This window comes from Hoplias malabaricus, chromosome 1 (genome assembly GCF_029633855.1).
Source record: "Hoplias malabaricus isolate fHopMal1 chromosome 1, fHopMal1.hap1, whole genome shotgun sequence".
In the NCBI taxonomy this organism is placed as follows: Eukaryota; Metazoa; Chordata; class Actinopteri; order Characiformes; family Erythrinidae; genus Hoplias; species Hoplias malabaricus.
This window is the reverse complement of record NC_089800.1, coordinates 69,425,720-69,449,724: the sequence shown is the minus strand read 5'-3', so window position 1 is coordinate 69,449,724 and position 24,005 is coordinate 69,425,720. Positions and strand designations below refer to the sequence as shown.

The 24,005-nt window shown below is 38.4% G+C and overlaps 2 protein-coding genes across 2 annotated transcripts; one reads left to right on the top strand and one right to left on the bottom strand.

Annotated features, from left to right (window-relative positions):
• Positions 1 to 843: 843 nt before the first annotated feature.
• Positions 844 to 18,705, bottom strand: ncmap (non-compact myelin associated protein). Its single transcript, XM_066646827.1, has 4 exons — positions 18,508 to 18,705; positions 7,113 to 7,222; positions 3,523 to 3,607; positions 844 to 2,113 (listed from the first exon to the last, which is right to left on the bottom strand). The coding sequence occupies exons 2-4, from the start codon at positions 7,207 to 7,209 to the stop codon at positions 1,837 to 1,839; spliced, it is 459 nt and encodes a 152-aa protein (XP_066502924.1). The 5' UTR covers positions 7,210 to 7,222; positions 18,508 to 18,705; the 3' UTR covers positions 844 to 1,836.
• LOC136674892 (uncharacterized) lies at positions 7,835 to 9,013 on the top strand (the record flags this gene model as incomplete). The annotated part of the gene is made up of 2 exons (XM_066651226.1): positions 7,835 to 7,841; positions 8,352 to 9,013. Coding segments are annotated over exons 1-2 (669 nt in total), but the record flags the coding sequence as incomplete, so codon positions are not given.
• Positions 18,706 to 24,005: the final 5,300 nt, after the last annotated feature.

The window sequence follows — 24,005 nt, the reverse complement described above, 5'->3', positions numbered from 1 at the left end:
ATTCCCAGATGGGGTCAGCTGAAAAGGGGTGTGCATTCATTAGTGTATGTTGTAAATGCAGCATTGTTAGGACATTTATGTACTTTTTTAGGGTAATTACTGTAATTTCAGAAAATGTAAGCTGTAGGTAATGACTTTAGAATATTTTCTACAGTCACTGGCAGTAAACGGTTGGATTTGCAGGGTATTTTGGGAACTGTAGTGGTTTAAGTGTACTGACTTGTTTAATCTCCTCTCTCTCTCTCTCTCTCTCTCTCTCTCTTTCTCAGTGACTCACACTCATACTTTTAAAACAAACAAGTATTTCACAGACATTCTTTCATGTAGAATATTCTTTTATGTATGGAACCGCAGTTTCACCACCGAGACGGAGTTGTTATGGTTGTCATTATATGGACCAGAGAAAATGTATTCATATTTTTACATTGGTTCCCTTAGTTCAGAACAAACAAAAGTAATTTTATATTGTTACATTTAGTCCTGGTTTGCTTAGCATTCACACTGACAAATTTACAGTCAAATCATGTGCACTTAAGATGCACTGTGTGCCAGTCATCACACTGGGCTTAAAGCAACACTAGGTAAGATTTCTCCTGGGCTCCCCCTACAGAATATGTAGAGACTGAGATAGAGATTTCAGTTTTCAGATTTTATTCTTCTGCTTCTGCTTGGACACGAATACAAATAAATGTTATAATGCAGCTAGAACAGGGGTGGCACAGAGGAAAAAAAGTCAAAATGCAAGTGAAATTGTGAAATCCAAATTGTAAAATCAAGCATTATGATCATTGTACCACATTACATTGAAATTTGACACACACACACACACTAGTAATTAGGGAGTTAGGTGCCTTGCTTAAAGCACTTCAGCCATGGATGTTGCTGGTTGGGGATCAACACTGAACCCTTCTGGTCCCAATCACACTTCTGTAGCATTACGCTGCGGGTTACAACATTGTCAATCTGACAACGGTGAGCGCGTGGACCAGAGCTCTGTCAGTAGCTGCTTGTTTTATGAGATGGTTTCATGTATATCATGAAATGAATGATTAATATCTGTGATGATTTTTATTTAGTAGAAAAGAAATCTGTCATTCTATCCATGCCAAAGCTGTTTTCATGTAACACCACAAGGATTATGGCACAGGGCACTGCACAAGAGCCTGAAAATGTTTTCTAAGACACTTTTAAACACTGATTTCCCAGGGGCTTCCTGAATAGTTCTTAGTCCCTCCCCCTTGCACAAATTAATTTGAAAGAAAAAACAAAACAAAACAAAACCGTAATTGTTTGTGTAGTTTATAAGTATTGATATTACTGTATATTTCTTCCAGCAAGTGCATGCCAAGCTCTAATGATTTAATAGAGACATAATCTGCATTTACAGCATAGCATTCTCCACACTTCTCAGCAAGAAAATTAGATATTCAGTTTCCTTAGAAGATAAGTATACACATGGTATTTTCAGAAGAAATTGATTCTCAAAAGGAATCGTAATTTAATATATCGATAGTTAAGTATCGATCTGCCCATTCTTCCACCATACTTTAGCCCAAAGTCTACTCCAGAGGTTATGGCACTCATGAGGTCTATAAAGTGTGCAGTCTCAACATCAAGTGGGTCATTAGGTAATATGACCACTGGTTAATGTTCCAACTGTCTGGAAGGTCTCTGGTAGTAACCAGTGGTCCTTGTATTTGGCACATTGTGAGTATTGATGATGTACGGGGTATGTTTTGACAATCAGCCCAAGCTGGCTATTTTCATTCAGGAGTATTTTCTCTGCACACAGTGAGAGCTTCAGTGTGGAGCCCAGTGATGTTTTTCTGGGCTGTGTTATGTGTTTTCGACCGATGGTGTGTCATGTATCGTGACCAGAGTGGAGCCACTTGTGGTGCTGGACTGCTCAATGGGGATCTGGTCTATGTTTCCCATGTCCACTCTCGGTATGTGGAAACCATTCTCTGAAGAAGCTGCAGACTGGATGATACTCCCCGTGCCTGAGGTCGCTCTGACATTGCTCATAGCCAAGTTTGTGTGTGTGGCCATGGACAATGTGTTAGTCCGTGTTTTTTTGGAGCTGCCAGCGAGCATCCTAGCTGCGTGTGTCCTCCTGTCACAGACACATATGGCAGTGGGTTTATTATTAAGTGGTTACACAAAAACAAAGCTAATAAATGAACAAAAAAAAGGCTTCATGATTTAAATCCTGTGATTTAAATTTAAATGATCTAAAACCATTACTATATTTAATAACATTTCATTATTCTTAATAAATTATTATAAATGAGTATGAAGTATGAGTTTTAAATTATTTTACTCAAAAAAGTTTTGGATGAGAAGCACCTAAGGGAGCAGGCTTGAAATTCATCTTTTCTTTCTTTCTTTCTTTCTTTCACAAGGTTATTTATTACTCAGGTGAAAAAAGTTCACTTACATTTCATTGCAGTGTATTTACTGTACTTCCATGAACTTATGATTAATTTATACTTAATATATTTTTACTTATATTAAATATAAATTATATATTTATACTTAAATATATTTAAGTGCAATTTTTCTACTAACTGTATTCTGTAAATATATATTTAGTTTAAACTTGAAGTTTATTTGAATTCACCTTTCAATAAAATGCAAAAAAATATATTTATAATTAATTCACAATGTCTAGATAATATATTACAAATATACTTTATATTAAAGAATATATTCAGTATTATAAAAATACTATATATGTATGGGTCTACAAATAGCATATGAAGATCCATCATTTTTGTGTCTAGTTTATGAAAACACACTGAAGTTTAACTTATATTTAAAATATTCAAAGCACACTATAAAGAATTGCACTAATAAAACACATCAATATTTTTGGGGTAGTGTACTTCATCTGGAAACACCAAAGATCAATTTAAATATTTGTGCAAATTGTACTTATATTAACTACACTGAAATACTACTAAGTTAAAAAATTACTTCTATTTATTATATTTGTAATATATTTTTGCCCTTATATTAGCACACAAAACAATAATGTGCTTGAAATATATTTACAAATATTACATTTGTAGTAAATTAAATATACTTAATTTTTACTTGGGTAATTACACTAAAAGCATGCTATTTCTAATATAATCGCTCACATTAAAGGGCTGCTCCACAAAGCAATGCTGATTTTTATCACTGTCCCTTTATGCTTTTGTTGTTATAGAATTCTGTATGATTGTTTCAGCCATTAATATTTCAGAATTTACGTAAAGTTAAAACATTTACATAGTTAAATAGCATGTCATTAGATTGCAATTTTATATTGTGACAAATAGCACATAATGCCACATATATTGTAGCTAAAGCATGTTTACTGTATGAGCACACTTTCTTTTGACATACTGTGAGCATACGTACAGTCATGTTCAGTCCTTATTTAAATGCATATTTTTAAAATAATCTAGTGACCTTGGAACACACCGGTTTATAAATAGCCGACCACGTCACTATGTGTTATATGGAATGTGGACTGACCTGTTGTAGGTCTTCAGTATGATGAGTAGAATGGTGAGGATGATTACTACGCCAATGACTATAATAGCAATCATGGCTCCGGAACCTGCGACAAAAGGTTTAGAGCGTTTTACAATCACAACACAACACATATTCAGGCTGCAGAAAATATTACAAACATATTTAAAATGCAATAAAAACAAGAATCTGTGATTTGTTCATTTCCTTGATGCTTTATTTAACTGTCAAATGCACATTTCCATTATTTTCATATAGGTTTGTATATTTATAAATATAAACACATTTAGAAATTGGTGCCTGCAGCCAACTCTGGAAATGTTTACTACTGTGTTCAGAGCCGGACCGCCCCATACGCGCACTACGCTGTATGTAGTCAGGGAGAGTCAGTGTATCATCAGAAGATGAAGTGAAACTGTCCTTCAGGATATGAAAAGAGACTCCACGAGACTGAAATGCGGGAATAGCAGTCAGGTAAACCTGTGACCGTTCTTCTCGAGGTTGGATTGTTAATAAAAACTTTGAAGCAGAAAAGTGAACAGTGACCATATGCTGATATTTGTATATTGTCTAGTACCCGTTTAAACTTCCCCAAACACACCAGTACGCTCTAAAATGTCCTTACTCTTCCATTCCACATTAAAATATGATTATTTCCAAGTGCTGAGTTGGGTTCTGGGCTGCACGGTGGTGTCATAATGTCACAGTCACACAGCTCCAGGGTCCTCAGCTTGTTGGTTCGAGTCCCGCTCCTTGTGTATGTCTGTGTTTCCTCCTACGGTCCAAAAAACACACGTTGGTAGGTGGATTGGCGACTCAAAAAGTATCCATAGGTGTGAGCATGAGCATGAGTATTCCTGCCTTGCGCCCAATGATTTCAGACCCTAGACTGGATAAGCGGTTACAGACAGTGAATGAATGAAAGAATGAGTGGGTTCTTCAAAGTTTCATTTCTACCTTAAATGTCTATTTTACGTTTCCATTAGACCTTAAACAGTGAAGCAGTTACAGACTCCTGGACAAAACTACTGCATGATTTAAGGCGACACAAAGCTGCAAGCTGGAGGAACTGACAACAACGTTTGCTTCTATTTTATCTATTCCACCTTAAGTGCTGCAGCTGTTAGAGAATGGCCCACAGAGTTCAGGTAGGAGGGCCCCTTATCAAAATATTGCTTATGGTCCTAGGAAAGTCTGGACTGGCTTTGGCTCACATTACCTCACTTTTCCTTAGAATAACAGTTTTTAATTATTTGAGAGCTGAGACAAATAATTGATGCAGTTTTGCAAGAGGAATTTTCACTCATTCTTACTTAATACATGACCACACATTCTCAACATAATGAAGCACCACAGGAGACAGATCTGGAGGACAGGCAGACACTTTGGGTATAGAAAATCATGTTGTAACTCCCTTTCCAGAAAATAGTGCTGTCTTGATGGCAGCATACGTCTCCCTACAAACCTAATGTTTGCCTCCACATCAATGGAAACCTCTCACATATGCAAGCTACTCATGCCATGGTCACTGATGCACGCTGCTATAATATGAGAGGTGTTGCTCCTGTGACCATATTACACATTTCTATCTGTGTCAGTGTTTATGTTCATTATATTGTAGAAAGAAGTAATATATAAGTGAAATAATGATTTATTTACTCTTAATATTTCTTTTTGTAATGGGTGTAATTCTAATTTATGAATTCTTTAGAAATGCTGAAAGACTAGAATGTCTGCTCTAATTTATTGATACTTTATGTAGTCAGTGTATAGAGGAGTATAGCATCACATTTTGCCCTTACATTATTAGAAATTAAGATTTTATTAAGTGATAGTAAGGCCTGCATGTAAACATGCACCTAGACATATTTTCCAGGCTCTGATATTGTTTGAGTGAAATGATAATACCTGTGTAACAATATGTATTGTACCTGCTATAATATACTTGTTACATCATCAACTATAAAGATAGTAGGCTGTTGGATATTCAGACACTGATAAAGTGAAAATAGTTATAAGTGCAGTATTTAAGATGCTATTTTTAGCAATTGCATTTTTGCCACAATGCAGAATGACAGGATTACTGAGTTTCTACAGGTGTGAAACAAGTCGTTCCACAAAATTAGGATAACAGTGTTAAGCAGGCCTGTACTTTACATTTCTAGATGCACAGTACCTCAAGGAACTTGCCTCTAACTCACTCCCCGGGGGGGACGGGGGGGGGGGGGCACTATTGAGTGCTCATTTGGTATTCAGCCAGAACCACATTAGAAATTAGGAGCATAAACACTGAATTTGCCCGTTCAAGGCTATTACTATTAAAATACTACTTTGTATGACTGTTAATATGTCAGTCTACTGCATCACATCTCTGTCTATCTGGATTAAAGACACAACCCTGAACTTGTCACAATGGTCCTAAGGATGCCGTTGCCATTTTGGTCCACATACCTGTTTGAACCTGGGTATATATGGATGTTATTTTAGCATCAAGAGCATGTTTTTAAAATGTGAGAGCACTATTCATGATAAAGTAATGGACTCAAAAGTGTCCATATGTGTGAGTGAATGTGTGAGTGTGTGTTGCCCTGTGAAGGACCGGCGCCCCCTCCAGGGTGTATTCCTGCCTTGTGCCCAATGATTCCAGGTAGGCTCTGGACCCACCACGGCCCTGAACTGGATAAGGGGTTACAGAATGTTTTCTGGCACCTGGAACCAGGTACTTTTTTTAGTCCCTGCTTTCTCATGGTGCCAAGTGAGCCAGGTGGGAAATATATGTGACGTGTAAACGTTGCATAGCTCCGATTTGCCAGAGACACCTGACAGTAACTACAACGTCTAGCACACAGTAGCCATTTGTAAAGTTTTAAAGCTACAGTAGATATTACATTTATTTCAATCTAACTCACAACAGCAGCTCGAAAAATTACCCCATGGTCTACCCCAAGAGTTTCAAAACACACCTTGGATTTGAGACAGATAAAAGAATCCAGTGGGAGCTGGATGGTGCAACAGGGAATGAAAAACTCTACTGATGTGTCTGAAGTGATACACGGAGTAGTGTTCAGTCCCAAAAATAAAGCAACACGTGAATACACAATGAGTTTTTTTCAGAGCCTGTTGTTCCTGTTAGTGATGGCGTTTTTGCATGTCACCAACTACATTTTGGTAAGGAGTCCTAAAGCAAGTAGATTTAAGTACCGTAGGTACCATGTAGTGGAAAAGCAACATAAGATGATAGCACTAGGTGCAAATATGTGATGCTTTCAGGTGATTCCCTTTTTTTAATTTTATGGATGTAAAAGTAATGAGGATTCAAGAACTCAGCATGAGCAGGCACAGGGAGAACTCCCCACAGAGAGTGACCTGAGGCGGGGCTTGAACCCACAACAATAGGACTCTTGCGCCACTGTGCTGCCCCTATGACAATCTTACCTTCTGGAATATTTTTCATTCAATGTTATATCTTCAAACCCCTGGCACTACTTTTTCTGTAACTACCTATGAAACACACATTCAACTTTATTATTTATACTGTATCTACCTAAACTTTAGTGACTATATGCATTTAGCTTTAGTTCACCTATACTTACTTTGGATGAGGATTTCTTGTGTTGATTTTGTGGTGCTGGGGGTATTCTGTATTATCGTAGTGAAGCTGGGTCCAGGTTGAGCTGTGGAAGCTTGCATTTTCAGCAGCACCCTGAAATAAGATAAAAATTGTTGGATACTCAGATAATTACCTTTGGGAACACATGTTTGCTGTGAAATATCAGCCAAAGCCAGTGCAGTAACAGCTTTTTTAAAAATGTGCATATATGTTTAATATATTCAATTGCATTAGAGTGTCCAGAGAAAACTGAAAGATGAATGTAAAATATTTTCATTAATGCAAAACACTTTGGAAAGTTAAACATGAGTGAATTACAGGTAGTGAATCTAAAATGTATGATTATTATTATATTTAATAATAATAATAATAATAATAATAATAATAATGATCCCCGTGTCCGCGTGGGTTTCCTCCGGGTGCTCCGGTTTCCTCCCACAGTCCAAAAACACACGTTGCAGGTGGATTGGCGACTCGAAAGTGTCCGTAGGTGTGAGTGAATGTGTCTGTGTTGCCCTGTGAAGGACTGGCGCCTCCTCCAGGGTGTATTCCCGCTTTGCGCCCGATGATTCCAGGTAGGCTCTGGACCCCCCGCAACCCTAAATTGGATAAGCGATTACAGATAATGGATGGATGAATGGATAATAATGATAATAATAATAATAATAAAAAGAAGAAGAAGAAGAAGAAGAAGAAGAAGAAAACATGTGTAGTATGTTATTTTGCAATGATCCATTAGATCATGTTAAATTTTGGCATGGATATAGATGATATAACTATTCTCCCACAGAACACAGCAGTATCTGATCATTACCTCATCCACTGAATTTGATACTGTCACCGAGCACTCAGAGGACAGATATTGATCTACATTAGACAATGCGGCACAGCTAAGTATTAAAATATTCAGGCAGAAAAAGCTCACTTCTTGGCCTCATGCCCTGAAACAAAGTGTTAGTAAGTTTAAAACCGTTTGAAAGACAGTTAGCCTCAGCACCTTGATTCCTTGAGTGAAATTAATACGAATAGTGCTAGGTTACTGTTAAGTACAAGTTCTGAACTAAATATCAAGCCACTGAGTGGTCCTCAGACACCACCAGTTTGTAGTGGGTTTCCATGACCGAGCTGCTGCATCCAATCACAATGCAAAGCGCTGGATGCAGTGGTGGAAAGCACGCTGCCACTAGACTAGTTTGAAGAATCTGGGTTTGGCTGTTGTCAGGAAAATGGCACTTGTCTGACTGCATTGTGCCAAGTGAGTCCCTATCAGTGGCTCCCACCAAGGTTGTAAGAAACCTAGGTGTCATGGTTGATGACCAGCTGACCTTCGCAGATCACGTTACCGCTGTAGCTCGATCGTGCCGCTTCTCCCTATTCAACATAAGGAAGATTAGGCCATACCTAACTCAACATACAACACAGCTCCTTGTCCAGACGTTAGTAATCTCCCGTCTAGACTATTGCAACGCCCTCCTGACAGATCTTCCGGCCTGTCCTGTGAGACCGCTACAGATGATCCAGAATGCTGCAGCACGCCTGGTCTTCAACCAACCAAAAAGAGCACATGTCACGCCCCTATTAGTTGAGCTGCATTGGCTACCCTTAGCTGCTCGCATCAAATTTAAATCACTAATGATGGCCTTCAGAATATTCACTGGTTCTGCTCCCATCTACCTCAATAGACTCTTAAAACCATACGTTAGCGCCCGCCCTCTCCGTTCCTCAAAGGAGCGCCAACTAACACGACCAACCCCCCGTACAGGTCAGTCGAGGCTATTCTCATCTCTGGTACCACGCTGGTGGAACGAGCTTCCAAGCACTATCAGAGCAACAGAAACCCTCTCTGCATTGAAGAAATCATTGAAAACCCAGCTCTTCCGAGAGTATCTTTTGCACTGAATGTCTTTCTTTAATGCACTTATTACTTCCTGGCATATTGCACTTAATGTAAGGTATTTTGTATAATTTGTGCTGTAGTTCGAATGTTAGATCCTCTTTTGTAAGTCGCTTTGGATAAAAGCGTCTGCCAAATGCATAAATGTAAATGTAAATGTAAGTGTAAAGTTTGGTGGAGGTGGGATTATGGTGTGTCTTTTTTTTTTTTTTTCAGGAGTTGGGCTTGGCGCCTTAGTTCCAGTAAAAGAACACTTAATGCTTCAGCATACCAAGAGATTTCATTCTCCCAACTTTGTGGGAACAGCTTGGGGATGGCCCCTTCTAGTTCCAACATGACTGCACACCAGTGCACAAAGCATGGTCCATTAAGACATGGATGAGTGAGTTTGGTATGGAAGAATGTGACTGGCCTGCACTTCAACCTGGTAGAACACCGTTGGGATGAATTAGCGCTTCTGGGGGAATGGTCAAAAACTCCCATAAATGCACTTCTAACCCTTGTGAAAGGCTTTCTCAGAAGAGTTGAAGCTGTTATAGCTGCAAAGGGTGGGTCGACGTGATATTAAACCCTATGGATTAAGAATGGGATGTCACTCAATTTCATATGCAAATGTATTTTAACCATTTGAAATGTATTTTAATTGTTACAGTTGATGCAATCATGCACTGCATATAATCACCTATGCAGCTTGGCCCTGTCCATTTAGCAAACAGAGAAGCCGAAAGAACTAAACTGTGTTTGCATGACTCCAAATTAGTTCCTTTTGTCTTTGAACAACATGCAGTAGAACACGAAGCAGTAAAAAAAACTTGGTGTCTCTGCTGTAAGATGAGCCACAAGCCATGGTCTTAGACTCTGACCTGTCCATCTATCTATCAGTGCAATAAAACTCGACATGGTTCATTTTTCTTGCTCTCCACTCAGAAGGTAGTGACGCCTGCTTAAATTTATGGCCTTTGCTATCAGCTGAGCAGATGGGTGCTGGTGACTCTGGACGGTCGTGACAGTGTTTCTCCACTGTGGTTTGTGTGTGTTTGCTTTTCCAAGGCAAAGCCAGCACATGTCTCTGTGTCTGAAAACATAAAGGAATATCTTGGCAACTAAACTAATTTTACATTTTCCCTCCTACTGCAAATGTAGTGGACAGGTAAAGACATTAGTTGTCAAACATTTGTCTCTTTAGTTTTTGCACAGGAGATACAAGGCTAATGTAGCCAACAAGCAATGAGTAGTCCAAGGACAAAACTGGTCTTTCTCTATCTCCACCACTTGGCATGATGCCAGCTAATATGGGCCTCTGTTTGCTAATATAACAGAATGGGGCAGTTAGCATACTTCTCCAAGTGGTAGTATTGTGTAATGGGTGGAAAATGCAATGACTAAATTGGAAAATGAACTTGGTAAATATATAATAAAAACAAGGTATTGAGGGCATTTATTTCTTCCTTCATCTTCTGTAACCACAGGGGTGGCCATCCTGCATGTGCCTCTTTTCCTGTACTAGTGTAGCTCTTCCATGCATAATAAAAAAATATAGCTATATATTTCTTGGGTCTGTGTAACTTTGGGCCATTCAATATACATTCTGAAATCAGAAAATGAGAACCAATGCATTTTTGATTTGCAAACAGAATATTGCAAGTATATAAAACAGGAGAATACTCAATCTGTGCTGGGGCTATGGTCATGGTGACTTGATCCATGTCCACTTTCACATTTTCCTACCCTCTCTGTTCTGTTTCTCAGCAGCACAGTTCTAGAACTACAGTCTAAGATCACTGTACACACAGCAAAAAGAACCACAGTATCTGCCAGTGTCACCGTGCTATGGGAAAAATAAGAGTTTTCCTATAGCGGTCTGAGGGGATTTTGGTCTTAAACTCGGTTACTATCTTACTCGATTACTGACTTGATTACTATCTTAAAAAAAACGTTTTCTTCTCTCAGAATCCTGCGACATGTTGTGGATATTGATCTGAATGAGTCTGGTTTCAAAACCATTCCTGAGCAGCCTCTCTGTTCAAATATAAGTAAACGGAGATAGTGAAGAATAGTTGACTCCCAAAGATTTGATTCTCTTTGTGTCTGTTTAGCCACCCCTGCTGATAAGTGTCATGGTGGGTCCAGAGCCTACTTGGAATCCTTGTAAGCAAGGCAGGAGGCACCAGGGCATCATACAATAATTCAATCATGTTTGTGGACTGTGTGGCACCCAGAGGAAACCCATGCAGGCACAGAGAGGACACACCAAACTGCTCATAGGCAGTGACATGACGATGGGATTGAATTCAAGATCCGTAGATCCTGGAGCTGTGTAGCAGTGACACAACCTGCAGCTCAACCCTGAGGACTATTTTGACAACAAATCTATTAAAATCCAACAATCAGCTTCTAGTCTAATAGATTTAGTAGCTAACAATAAGACAGAAAAATGAGAGCACTGAATGCATTGTGTCTTTAAACTGTTAATTAAATATTACTCAGTTTGAAAGTCAATATACACAATTTACAGTTTCCTGTTTGAAAATTGACTTTAATTCCATTTAATAGTATGTGCGTGAGCAGCTCATGAATGGTGGTTTTTGCAAGTTTATTCTACCTATTATGCAATTTCTGCTTCACTGCCAACGCAAGCAGCTACTCCTTTGTATTTCATTATGTGATCCATAAGTGATTAGTCATATTTGACAAGTGCAGTGGAAAAAGCCCTTAAGAGGCAAGTTGACGTATTCAATCAACTTACGGAAATGATTAATTATATCTGAATGGGTGAAATACAACACACCTCCCTGGAGTGGCACATTGTTAGATAAGAGAAAGGTCCTGCATCAATGTAACTATGTGATTTTAGTGTTACATGTGAGACAGAGAGTGCTCTATTTATGAGAGGCCGTTTAGGCCAAAATTTAAACTTGACTCACACACACTCTCTCATGTTAATCCTATTTCATCCCTTAGACGTATCACTTTGACCTACCCCTCTGTTCTGCCTAGGGGTAGGGGTGTCTCACTTCTTGTTGGGAAAGAGGGGTAGGGCCAATATACACCTTGAAACAGAGAAGTTTCATGGCATACTTCAAACGAAGGGCTATAAAATCCTTGCAAGATTCGCACAAGCAACAAAAGAAAACAAGCAACTGTCACTATTTGAAAACCAGTAACCAGTACTGGTTTATGGAGCTGAATTATGTCCCTTTACTTCATAGCAAGCATAAAACATCGCTAATAGCATGCTGATGTCCTGGTAGTTAGATAGCAAATATCCAGTTCCACCTTAAATGTTAAAGCAATGACATTCTAGCACCCGTCGGTATTGCAATATTTAAGGTGGAACTGAAACAGCCACTGAACAAGAAGCTGAATTCAGCTTCAGGTAGGAGTGGTTAAAAACATAATTATGCATATGATACCCTTATTTGACGATGTTAAATGCAGCATTGGCATGCTGCTCTTTTTTGTGGTCTGATGATGTAACTGGTTCTTTGAATGGGTTTGTCATGTTTCACAGGAAATTATTTTAAACACTACAACTTTTAACTCAGTTTCAAGAGGCAAAATAACAAACATAAAAAACAAATGGTAGAGGTAAAATTAAGAAATGGGATTACCCAAACTCTCTCACTTATATTATCAAACCTCACACACACTCATACAGGGCCACAGGTGAACTGGAACACACCTTGTCCAATAACAGTCACTGAGATACCTTATTGGGCAATGTTTATTCAGCCTTTGGTGTCTCTTCATGTTTTCGTGTCTTTATCACTCGGGATTCACAAATGCAACTGGAGACATTTGGATCATTTTGCTACAGTCTTGTCTTCCGGGTGACATTTTAGGTTATTCAACATTTCACTAAGTTGACAAACCATTTTATGTAAGAATAGACGATAATTCGCCTCACAGTTTATGACAAAGGACTCAAGATGATAGCATCTGGACTGAGCTGGATCCAGCCCTTTCTCTTTTCACCATCAGAAAACAAGCTACTGTGCAAATATATATTTCTTCAGTGTATAAACAGTGTAAATGTTCTTAATGTTCAATTGTGGACCTTAAAGTAAACATATATGACTGTGGGGAAACGCTGTTCTCTCTGGTTTTGTTTAAGTTATTAATTAAAAAATTAATTGTTTGTATGAGGCTGAAGTTTAAATGATCTGTACATCTTCATTGTTTGAATTACCTCATAAATTCAGGGCAGGAAGTACTTTAAAAAAATCTAAAACTGTAACAGAATAAGATACAATTGTGTCCCATAATTAAGGGTCTTGAAGACATACCCCTAAGGGTGCCATTCCAATATTACCTTGTTTCTGAGTGTATAGGGAAGCCACTCAAGATTATTCACCTTCTTGTCATCCCACAAGTCGTCTTTTGTATTATTCCCTCCTGGCAGCTGATCCAGAATGCAACAAGCTTCAATTTTTAAAAGTTCACTCATCTTATTACATGACTGTGTTCATACAGCTACTAGCATAAGAATTAAACATCGGATGGCTTGCCTACAAGTCAAAAATGATCCTCCCGTCCTAATGGCATTGGTCAAAGCTCAATCCATACCTAGAGCTCTTCAGGTTTCAAGTGTGATTCAGCTTGACCCTTCAACCTTTAAAATGCATGGAAGACAAGAATTATGACTCTTCTGTGTCTTAGAGCTTGAGGCTTTTACTTATAAGGTTAGTCAGAGCAGGAAAGCTGATTATAGTCCTCTCATATCTGAAGTGTCATCTCTGCTTTTGGAGCTCAGGGCCAGTTTTCATAAAGCTTCTCAGTGTAGCACATCTGATCTAGATCACATTTCTCTTCTATATACAAAGACTCTTCTCTGTTTCTGAGCTCAAATGGTACAACAAACCTCCACTGGTCCCATGCTGTCTTCAAATGCCTACTGAAAGTCGGTCTCATTGTAAAGCATTTAAATGAACACCTTTGAGTGCTGACTGAAATGTTGGTATGGTATTTATGGCATGTGTTATTTCTGTACAGCTTGCTTTCAAGGTCTTATTTCTGGGAGGATTTCAGCTAAAATTTGATAAAACATTCTCTGAGTAGTCGAAAAAAGACATTGTACATTGTAAAATTAAACTATTTTGATTTCCTACAGAACATAATAATCCACTGTATTTTTTACAGGTTAAGCCTAGTCTTAAAAAGGTGCTCCAGTAGAAAACAGTCTACAGCTGTGTACAGCGTCAATGAGCATCAGTCCTTAAAATACAAACACTGTAAATGTACTTTTAAGGTACAACAGTGGTTTTAAAGTCCAGTTGTGTTCCCTTACATTACATTTTCTTCTCCAGGAGGAGAGGTGTATGTTTTTTACATTCATTATCAAACTGTGTAAAATAAAATAAGTCCAAGATATGAAATGGAGTGTATGAAATCAATGTTTAAAATCTACAATTAATAGAGAGTATGGTACATTTATGTTCCCTAACCCAAAAGGTACTGAATGTGTACCCTACAGATTTGGACAGAACAGAGCAGTAACATTGGAGACTGTGAGGGCAGTGGAGGTGATATTTCAAGCAAAACACGACCACTGGCAGAGCCGGACCGCCCTATGCGCTCACAGGGTATGCTTCAGGAAATGAAAAGCCTCACAGTGCCACAGTGCAGTGTTGCCAGATCGGCATTGATATATATATATATATATTGATATATATATCAATCAACTGGTAGGCCTACCTTCTCCCAACATAGAATTGAACTTGAAATCAACCAATGTATTTCTCTCCCGTCTGGATGAAGACCTGGGGACCTCTTTCAGTCAGCAATTAGAAGCATGTTCATTGTCATCCAAAACAAAAAGGAAATCATTGCATTCATTAAAGAATTTGTGGTGCAGTACCAGATGTGTTTACCTACATCACTGGAAATGCTGTGATAATTACAGGTTCTGAGCCCAGCGTCTGTTATATCCACCATTAATAGGCCAAGATTCCAGGATTTGCTATTTGAGTTTTTCACATGTTCAGCAGACACACTTGAAAACCAGTGGAGAAAAGTGGTGTCAGTGTTTTTTTCTCATAATAAGCTCATTGATGATTTTTGGCTGGATGTCGAGGACTTTACAGATGCAGCGGGGAAACCAGTGTTTCCAGAATCTAGCATGTGGTGCAATCAGTTTACTCACTTTGCCCATGCAGCAGTTTATTATTAGGTCATGGTGATTTAATTTGTTCATTTATACAGTTGAAATGCTGGACAAGTTTAAGCAAATATATCTTAAGCAAAGATATATAACATTCACAATTTACAGTGAATAATGGCAATTGTTTTTAGTAAAATATATACATTTTCTCCATATCAGGTTGGGCTTGAGAGTAACTGTAACAGGCTTAATTCATATTATAATCATTTGTAATTATATGTTGGAGAGGGTTATAACTAGTAAATTACATTTAGGCAATATAATACTTCAAGTACAGTTGCAGTACAAAATTAAATTTTGATGTAAAGTAGTTATGTATTTAATTATATTTAAGTATAGTTTTTAAAAATGTGGGCCAATTTAGTTCCAAGAACAACTGAAACATTACACTTAAAGGTAGACTACTAGTAAATTGACATAGGCATACTTACTACAGTATACTTGGAAAATAGTCTTAACGTACGTAAATTTACTTATTAAAATGAACTTTTAAGTATACATTTTGGGAAGGAGAAATATTCATAACACTGCTGCCTTTCACAGGGGAGATACAATTCCCACATTGGACAAGAACAACGTACTACACCAATACAAGTTAATACAAGGGAAAAGGGAAATACAAGGGAAAGTCTACACTAAATATGCCTACTTCCGAAACATGATTTAAATGCAAAGCAGCTTTGGATTAGTTTGTTTGTCAAATATTGTAAATACAAATTAAATTACCTGAGATTACAGTCAGTGTACATGGGAAAATGTTGCAGTAGCCTGTAAATGTCACTTTCCGAAGATTATAATTTGTCTGTCTGACTTTTACTTCTTTCTTTCACTTGCACAAGCAACAAATATGTTTTACACAAGTTCCTGTTTGAGATTTGCTGCCAAACTAAGCAACCCCCCCACACAATATTGATGTGAATGAATTCCAGGCGATTGATGTGGTCAATATTTAACTTGTGATTCACTAGCTGGGAAACAGGTGTGCTCAGCAAATTTTCCACGAGAGAAGGGACCATCCTGTCACATCATCACCTCCACTTTTTACAGAATAAATTTTACGGAGGACCTCGGGCCAAGCCCCCACACACCTGCTATAACCCCAACTCAAACAATAGCCCAATTCATCAGTGTCTTCACTGGACGCGCCTCTAGCTAGCAGCTAATCTTTCTGCTGAAAGTTCATGATCATAAACCCCAGACTTTAAACTTGACCTGAAAAATACAAACATTTCTAAACACATCTGATTTTTTCCCTTGTGAGACTTGTACTAAATTACAGCTTATCTTATTTTACTCCATCACTGAATGACACCCTCCAACCTCTGTGCTCAAAACTTGGTCTCAATGTACCAAAATGTGAAAATATATGGCTTGACTAAGTGCTAATAAAATACTGTAGCCCTTCAATACAGGTGAAACAACATAAGTTAATATAACAATATAACTTAAACAGAACATCCCATATTTATGTTTTAGGATCAAGAGAGTACACTTTTTTAACACAAAGAAGACCATGGCATTTCAGTCTAAAATTGTGTTCCAAGAGTAATTGACAAAAGAGCCATGGAATTTTTAGGCATCATTTTATCTATTCTGGCTATACTGAAATGAAGTGAGAAAACAAGCAGACGTTTGCTCCTCCTAGTCCTTGTAAACACTTGTAAACACAACAGAATTTAGGTTCCCAAAAGCGCTGCAGCTAACACAAACAATGTTAGCATTATGTTAAGTGTTCAAATTTCATTAAATTTAATGTATTGTATTTCAAAGATGGTCATAAACTAATTGACTTTACCACAATACCTCACCTCTGGTCAGGTCTTAAAAGGAAAACAGATTAGCATGTTTATGCCTAAATAAAAATGGAAAGCAAATTCCATAAAGTACGTTGCTACCCACACACAGCCATGTCTTTCTTTAAAAGACATGATGATTTTATCAGCAAAAGTTTTAATCTTGATCTCAACTAGGAAAGCAAAACATGATATATAGCTTCCAACCTTTCAGGGACCCATAGAATTAGCCTAAAACCACATTCCAACTAACACAGCAGAGCTATACTGAATGAATGGATGGATTCTTTAGATACTGCAAACAGATTTAAGAAGAGTTTATAAGCATTATTTTAGCACCAGACAAAGTTTCCACAGCTGCAGTTCAGTGTGTTTCAGAGGAAAGACAATAGATAATAGGCCTACCTAGAGAATCAGGTGGAGACAGAATATAATTTGGCAAGTGTCAGTGTATAGGTATGCCAGCTATTCACTCCCACCGTAGCACATGTTTTCACACACTAACAATCAGAGCCACAAAAGCAGATCTGATTTCATAGCTTTTCATCACATATATATATAAAGCTTTCTGTAATAATTATGCACTCTCTCTCTCTCTCTCTCTCTCTCTATATATATATATATATATATATACATTTTCTGTACCTTTAGTTAGGAAACATAATTATACCTAATTCTATTATCATTGTAGATTTTAAAATTGTGTAGATTCCATATCCCAATTTAATCTCCAGGACTTATGTTCTTTAATTTTACACAGTGCTATGATGAAAGTCTACAGATATTCACATCTCCTTCTGGAGAAGAGGATGTAATGTACTTTATGTACTTTTAGGGAACACAACTGGACTTTAACACCACTGTTGTGCCTTTAAAGGTACATTTACACTGTTTGAATCTTTAGTGACAATAATATACCTTTAAATGGATAAAATTAAGATACTTGTGTTTTTTTGAACAGTGATGGTAGGTAAATGATATATATGTGTATATAGATATCTATATGCAGTATACATAAGTGCCTAAATTAAATAATAATATGATACAGATGTATTTTATATGCAAGTACCCAAAATTAATGATGTATCTCCAGAATGGGGAATTGCTATTTTCTGTAACAGATTCAAAGTAAGTTTCTTAAAAACATTTGTTTAAATTCTGGAGAATTTCTATTGGTCTATTTATCATAAAACTGTGACACAGTGTAAGGGGATCTGATATTTTTAATAGTGTATAATAGTGTTAAATAGGAAAATAACATAAGGTTTTGTTGTATATTATAAATGTACATGTATAGTAGTTGTAAGTATAAAAGTATATCTTCCCCAGATTGCCAAAAACAAATAATTTTATATGGAGGTTTTCTTTTAGCCCTGATGAGGAATGGGATTTCTTTGGTCTTTTACACAGCCAAGACATTTCAGATTTGATTAAGTAGGAATACGTACACTCCTGTGTACTCACACATGCTCATGCCGACACACACACACACACACACACACACACAGCAGTGATTTTCAGCTGAACTCACCTGTGTGGTCACACCAGTCTGTGGACTATCTTTCTCAGGAGAGCGAGCCAATCTAGCCTCAGTCCACAGAGGAGTGCATAGTCCAAATAGAAAATAGACAAGAGGCTGTGTAATTCAAAATCGCAAAACACCAAAGAGAAGAGCTGTAGGTCCCTCTGAACAACAATCTCCAGGCAGAAGCGTGTGGAGGAGCGTGGCTCAGTTGTGTACCTGGCTGAGAGGTGTATGAGTGTGTGCAGCACTGAGCTGGAGAGAAGGAAGCGGCTGGTTTTTCAGGTCTAGCCCCAGTCACTAGGCGTGCCGCATTAAGAGCATACTACGCAGACACATACACACACGCACACACATACACACAAATACTGTGCAAAAATTCAGAGGACACCCTCTATTTATTTCATTTTCACTCAGAACAGCCATAATATTTCAGATTTCAGATATATAAAAGCTGCCTGAACCTGAACTGGACAATCTGTTACAGACAATGAATGAATGAATATTTAAAAGGTATAGAGAATGAGGCTCCCAACATCTCCCGTGCATGTCCTTACTTACATTTTGAGGAAATGACTCATCACTATGGATCTGAAAGGATGTGAATCTGTACTGAGAATTATAAAAAGACACAAAAGAAGAAGACAAATTATACAAACCAGCTGTTGATGTTCTCAGAAATATGAGCCCAGACCTCAGTATCAATGTGTTTGGAATTTCCTGGGTTGTAAGAAGTAGATAAATTAATATTAACATTTATGACTGAACTTGGCAGGTTTGGATAAAAACTATGGCAGATTTTCTTTATTTTCTCATAATTTGATTATTAGGTCTCTATTAAAAATAAAGTGCCCCCTGCACCCCAAAAAACATATATTTCCAGTTCAGGGTCACAGTGGATCCGGGGCCTACCTGGAATCATTGGGTGCAAGGCAGGAACACACCCTGGAGGAGGCGTCCATACTTCACAGGGCAACACACACACTCACCCACTCACACCCACCTATGGACACCTTTGAGTCACAAATCCACCTACCAACATGTGTTTTTAGACAATGGTAGTAAACCTGAGCACCTGGAGGGAACCCAGGCAGACGTGGGGAGGACAAACCAAACTCATCACAGACAGTCACCCAGAGCGGGACTTGAACCCACAACCCCAGGATCCTGTGTGACTGCGACACTACCTGCTGCACCACTGTGCTGCCCATTATTCACTCACCAAAACTCTAATATTGATAATGAAATAGCAATAAATTCATGAAAATAATAATAAAGTATTATTGCTTTCACTCAGATTATTTATGTATGCAGCAAAACAAAACCATTACAAAGTATTAAAGCTAAAGTTGTAAGCATGCAAATCCAAGGTCCTCTGTGGTTGAGAGATGAAATCTCTTATCAGTAAGTTTGAAGTGAGCAATCAAGACTGTCAATTCTGTCATATTAAATTCTGTCATATGCACTTATTCACTTCTGTCATGTCACTTATTAACCTTGAATTAATAATGCACTCTCCAGAACACTGAAAATAGGATGTATTGGCTTGGGCGGAGCCAAACATTTTAAACATCTGGGGTTTAGCCCAAATGCCGAGAAACGCAGAAGAGTTATTTGGCCATTTACAGCAGTGATATGAACACTTTTTCAAGTCATCTGAGAAAACAGAATTCCTAAACAAGTCAGTATATTCTATGTGCAAAACAAATGTAAAATTTTGTGAAATTTTACATAACTTTAATAAAATGTTAAATTTGTATGTTAGCACAGTAACTTTGCCATCTTTAATCTTTAATTGTCAAATACATTGCATTACAAATGTAAATAACTTACATCTTTGAAATGTTATTCACTGTTTCTTAGTTTTACATTTTGAGGAATGAGGAACAAAATTATGGCATTTCTTCTATTTTAATGTGTCAGACGCAAATCTTACAATCCCCAGTTCCACATCTAAAGTTTTAATACTTATTAAAAAAACATTATTAACATTCAAATTAACCAGAGCTCTATCTCAAGTGTTCTGAAATAAGCAAGCAAGCTAACTGCAGCTAACGTTTGTTTATTACGTCTACCAGTTCACCCACTCACTGGTGAGGACTCGCCTGAAACAGCTTGCTGTTAATCATCAGTGGTCGATGGTGCTGACTCTGTTGAAGTTGAACCACTTTCTGTTGTTGACGGCTGTGATTCACTCCTCAAAAAGTGTATTATGTCCATGTTTACTATCCACCACTACTTGCTCAAGCTTGCTTACTAAAATGAACAACTGAATGGGTTGCAAGGTCTAGTGTTTGTCAGAACTCCAGCAATAATAACCAGCTAAACGAACTTCCACAATTGTTTTAAATCTTTTGTTTAATTAGAAGGAGATATTTTTTGTGAGTATATATTTTACTAGTCCAATCAGAACAGTTTTTAATGTTTATTAATTCATTTTTCAGCTTAGTTATTTCTGTTTACATCTCTAAGCTCCATCCACAAATGTATTCACAGCAATATTTTAAAAGCACTGTCCACTCACTGTCCACACAATTAGACAAACCTACCTTGTGTGGTTCACCTGGTAGATGTAAAGTCAGAGGCCGTAGATCATGTTAGTGTACATTTTGTGTTGGTTGTCCTGTAGTTTTCCATCAGTGGACACAGGACGCTGTCAGCTGGATATTTTTGTTTCGTGGATTATTCTCAGTCCAGCAGTGACACAGAGGGCTTTAAAAATCCCAGAAGCACTGCTGTGTCTGATTCACTTGTACCAGCACAAAACACTCTAACACATAACTACCATGTCAGTATACCAGTAATGCTGAGAATTATTCACGACAATTGGGATATGAACGTTGGCAAAGCAACAGGTTGTCTACAGTGTGTAATGGTAGAACTTCCAAAGTAATCCTGTGTAGTCAGTGGAGCTGATAAAATGGACAATTAGTGTAGATACAAGGTACGTGTACCTATTCAGTGATTGTTCATTGTACAATACCCACTTTTAGTTGGAGTCAGTTATTTATTTTTTTCAGTTTTCAGTTTACAGTGCCATACTATTGAGCTAGACTGTATTTAATTGTTAAAATCATGGCAGGTTAGAGATGACGATGAATATGCCTTGACTCTACTTTTAGCTCACGTTAATTCATGGTATGCTGAACTAATTGCAGAATAAAAGGCTGTAGGCAGGAGAGACACAACATGGTAGAGGTCAGCTCTGCATCTTCATGAACTTATCAACCAAACTCTTCTACAGAGACATTGGTTTCACTTCAGAGCAAGCAAAATATCATATTATCTCCTGTTATCTCTTTGGCTCTGCCTGGGAAAAAGAGACAAGAGCTTGGGGAAATGATAAACCGCGTAATGGAAACACCTGACCGTTTATTTCCAGTTGCTGGGAGTTGTAGGGAGTTGTCCCTGATCACTTTTCCACCATTCTAAGACATTCAAGGTGTAAAGGTGACGTTCACAATTTTAATGAAATTTTTTAATTAATAAATAATTTTTATAAAATTCTCAAGATGTTTCAGCAACATTTGATGCTCTCCTGTCTGTCTGTGCTCAAACCCAGTCTAATGTCTTTATGAAGACCCAGTGTCTGTAAACAGGTCAAAAAAAGTCTCAGTCCTATATGCTAGGCTTTATTTCTCTGCTCATGGCAGAAAAATGGCATTTTGGAGATTTTTAGACAACAAAGCAACTTCCGAACTTGTAAAGATGTGAGCACTTGTGAGATGCTTAGATGGCAAAAATCAGGTGCTGGAGGTAAGAGCATGAACTGGAAATTAGGGCCTGGGAGCAGTGTGGCTGCAAAGGGGAGAGGTCAGGCTGAAGGCCCACAGCAGTACCTGAGGAGAGAGCGAGGGCTGTAAAAGTAGAGGCTGGGAGCAGCATAGCTGCAAAGGAGAGAGTACAAGCTGCAAAGTGGGAGGCAGGTGACAGTGCAGACACAAAGCAAGGGGTCGGGACGAAGGTCTGCAGCATGAGAGAGGATGGGCTTTAAAGGAAGAGGTAAGACTGCAAAGGGGAGGAAATTGGGATGAAAGTCCACATGGGGGGGGGGGGGGATTAGAGAGAGCATGAGCATTGGGATGACGGTCCACAACATCAACTGAAAAGAGAGCATGCGCTGGAATGCTGGAGGGATGGGAGCTGTGCAGCAGCAGTGGGGCAGGGTCAGGGGGAGGGTCCACAGCAGCACCTGAAAAGACAAAGTGTGAGCTGGAATGTTAGAGGCTGGGTATGGCACGGCCTTAAAGTGAAGGGGTTGGGATGAAGGTCCCCAAAGTACACAAGCTGTCGAGTTAGAGGCTGGGAGCAGTGCAGCCACAGAGGGAGGGGTTGGGATGATAGGATAAGGTGAGGGGAGCCTCATATTTGGAAACAGTTCGGAAAAACCTAGTTATTGGTTCTAAAACACTCTGAAATGAATGGGAGTGAATGGAAAGTAACTCTCAAATGATCTACTCGTAGGGCTTTCGCCTACTTCCTGTGGCACACTTAGAAGGCAAATCCTGGGGGCCTGGTAACTGTTTAGCCGGAGAAGAAGGAAATGGGAGGCTCGAGGCTACACGCCGGCCGTGTTTCAAGCCAGTCACAGTGGGGCCGTATCTGTGTGGAAGCAGGTGAACTTCAAAGTTTGTAGCAGTGAGGAAGCAAGCATGACAACAACCAATCATGTTCCCCAAACCCATAGCTGTTTCGCTGGAGAAAGAGGAAATGGGAGGTTCAAAGCCTTGCGCAAGTGTGTGTGAACAATTACTCAGTAGGGTGTGTTTGTGTGTTCACTACCATGGATGGGTCAAATGCAGAGAAATAATTTCCACAATGGGATCAAAAAAGGTGTTTCTCCTTCTTCTTTTTTAAAGATAGGCCATCCCATTACTTACAGGGGTATTTAGATAAAAAAAAAGTTCTGTGACTTTTGACTCACCCTGCATTTGTAAAAAGCAATTAATTTGTTCAGTGAACATATTGGAAATCTTTTCTTTATAATTTATGCCATGAAAAACAAACAAACAAAAAAACAGAAATGGAGCTGCACCACTGAGTGTGTGTTACACATAGTTTACTGTATCTTGTGTCCACAATTTCCTACAAAGCAGGCCATATTTCTTTTCACTCAACACACACATGCAGCTCTGCTGTGACAAACCAAAGAAGTTCTGCATTAAATGTACAACATGTAAAGCTGTAAATCAATTCTCATGTTTATATGCCCTATACATATGTTGTTGTTTATTTTAGGTTTTACATAACAAATATGCACTTAAATGCTAAGATTTATTGTGTGGACCCACACTTCAATTTCCCATTCTCAAAACCACCGAACAAATATGTCTTCATAGTAGATAGTAGCTTCAGGGTAGCTACTTAATAATTCAGAATTAATCAGTATAGCACTGAATAATTCAAAGCAATTAATATATACTTCAGGGTCGCGGTGGGTCCAGAGCTTACCTGGAATCATTGGGCGCAAGGTGGGAATACACCCTGGAGGGGGCGCAAGTCCTTCA